Below are 2,295 nucleotides of genomic sequence, written 5' to 3'. Positions count from 1 at the left end.
ATATTTAATATTATTATATATTCAATATATTATTAATTTAAATATTATTACATGTTTTCAAAAATTAAACCACCAAACGAAGTTTCAGTTTCTTTTAAAACTGAAATCAATCTCTGAATAAAACTACCAAACGCATTTCAGAAATAATTCCAAAATGAAAATGAAAATGCTTTCTTTTCTATTTTCATACAGAAAATAAAATCATTTTGGAAACAATTCCAAACGCACCCTTAGTTTTTTAATCAGAGAAACATTTGTATTTTGATTTCTTAATGACACAGGAATGTATTTATCATTATACTAAGAACACAAGTTTGGTGCAACTCATTGCATGTTATGATTCAGCTATGGAAGAAAAAAATTCATTGTTTTATTAAAGAAGGAAAAATAATATTAATTGTGAAAAAAAACTATCATGACACATCAAATGTTGACCTCCTTGGACCTTAGTCTTATAAAACATTTTTGTTCGAGGCAGTAAACTTCAAATACTGTACTAGAGGCCTGTTTTATGATTTTCGTCTTTCAAACAAAATTCCCTCGTGCATTTGATAGATTTATTTTGCCATTTTTGCTTCTAATCTTTGTACTCATTCAGATTCTGTAATTGCATGACGTAGCATTACAAACTAGCTTAGCAGAAGCAATATCGTTCTGTCATCTGCCTTTAAGAAGGGTCATGGGGTGTAACTCTTTCCACTGCATGAATCCATTAAGCCTCAGCAAAGGTAAGTTTCGACAAAGTACTCGTCAATGTCGAGAGATTTTATTTGTTGGACCAGTTTACACTACGCATCATGAAATCGCATGTCAATGCGTCGGTTTAGGGGGAAGAAAATACAGACGTCAAACTTGGCATTCTCTAAGTTGACACAAACGTAATCCTGAAACGTAATTTAGTTCCATCTGCTTACAGGCATGTTTATTCATTGTATGTATATACATTTTGCATCTCCGGCTTCAGGAAAATGACAAGTCGACTTTTGCGAATGAAGTGCTTACATTAAGCCTGCAGAAAGGATCAGGCATTACAGTTTTGCCCAGAAGCGGGTTAAGCTAGCTTCAATTGATCCATGTGGTTCATCTGTTGGCAAATAAACATCATCTTCGAACTGCACAAAGCATGAACTGATTAATCATAACGGAAAATATATTCATTTACAATGCCGAAGCTGAGCGTGCACAATACAAATAATCTAAATGCATTGTTCTTCCCACGAGTAAGGACTAAGGAGATATTGGAAGCAAAGAGAAAGGCTACCTTCACAATACTACTATCCTTGCTTGACAGATTAACAGGTAAGAAATGGAGGTTTGGCATTTTAAGTTGCACGGATGATATGTCGGGAAACCTGAAAATACAAAACATTGAGAATTCAATTTAACATTCTGCCGCATATAAGAGCCAGCATATGAGTCTGTATGCAACTATCACGGAAGTGACCTGTTGAGAGCAGCCTTTGCCATTTGATAAAGAGTACTTTGAACAGATGGGCTATAGACACCCTCTTTTGGAGGACCCAGAAAAGTGTCCACCAATACTTTTTTCACATCCAGATATCTCTCCGTAAAGTAAAGCGGCTTTTGAGGAATGCTAGAGACAGATTCATACGAGTACCTGCATCTCACACATCACATAATCATATCGTTTTATTCTCCATAGAAAGATGAAATTGTTATTGGAACCAAGGATTTCATCAGGCATTATGCATTAGAAGGAACGAAGAGTGAACCAAATATGAGTTGCCGTTCTTGAATCATTGAGCTCACTAATCATGGATAGATTCATACCTCCAGGATGCAGTTACCTCTGTTGCGAGAATCCTCTCTTGTGTCTCAGGAAGGGCTGTGTATTTATCCCTAATAAACCCCTCGAAACCAGACTGATGATAGAGGGGGAAAAGGAAAAAGAAATGAAAGTAATCAATAGACAAAGTAGTGCAGGTCAAAACAACAATTGAAAATTGCATTTGAGTGCATTCCCTTATTATATGTGCTTTAAAATGTTTGTTAAGCGTCAATGTTTCTCACTGTTACAGTTTTTGGTGTATGGATCATCACGCCCTTAACTATAATTTCGGAGACAGAAGATGAGAGAGGGACAATCGACTCCTAGTGCTTATTTTGACTATAAGAATCGTGCAACAGATAACTTACCTTTGTTGTCTTAAGTAAAGCCAATCCTTCAACACCAGAAGTCAACTTTAGTAAGCCAGACTTCTCTACTATTACCTCTGTTGTATGCCTTTCAGATCCGAGTTTAAAACCTTCAATGGAGAAGAAAAAAAAGGGGGG

At 35.9% G+C, this 2,295-nt stretch overlaps 1 protein-coding gene across 1 annotated transcript in view; it reads right to left on the bottom strand.

Annotated features, from left to right (window-relative positions):
- Positions 1 to 744: 744 nt before the first annotated feature.
- LOC21395798 (uricase-2) overlaps positions 745 to 2,295 on the bottom strand; it is a 4,825-nt gene continuing 3,274 nt past the window's right edge. The window contains exons 4-8 of the mRNA XM_010092188.2: positions 2,158 to 2,267; positions 1,792 to 1,883; positions 1,445 to 1,618; positions 1,262 to 1,352; positions 745 to 1,112 (exon numbers count right to left, since the gene is read on the bottom strand). Coding sequence (XP_010090490.1) covers positions 1,029 to 1,112; positions 1,262 to 1,352; positions 1,445 to 1,618; positions 1,792 to 1,883; positions 2,158 to 2,267 — 551 coding nt within the window. The 3' untranslated portion in view covers positions 745 to 1,028. The remainder of the gene's footprint in view (positions 1,113 to 1,261; positions 1,353 to 1,444; positions 1,619 to 1,791; positions 1,884 to 2,157; positions 2,268 to 2,295) is intronic.

The sequence above is a fragment of the Morus notabilis genome, unplaced genomic scaffold (assembly GCF_000414095.1).
Source record: "Morus notabilis unplaced genomic scaffold, ASM41409v2 Scaffold818, whole genome shotgun sequence".
Taxonomy (NCBI): Eukaryota; Viridiplantae; Streptophyta; class Magnoliopsida; order Rosales; family Moraceae; genus Morus; species Morus notabilis.
The sequence above is the reverse complement of the archived record's forward strand: the minus strand, read 5'-3'. Positions and strand labels throughout refer to the sequence as shown.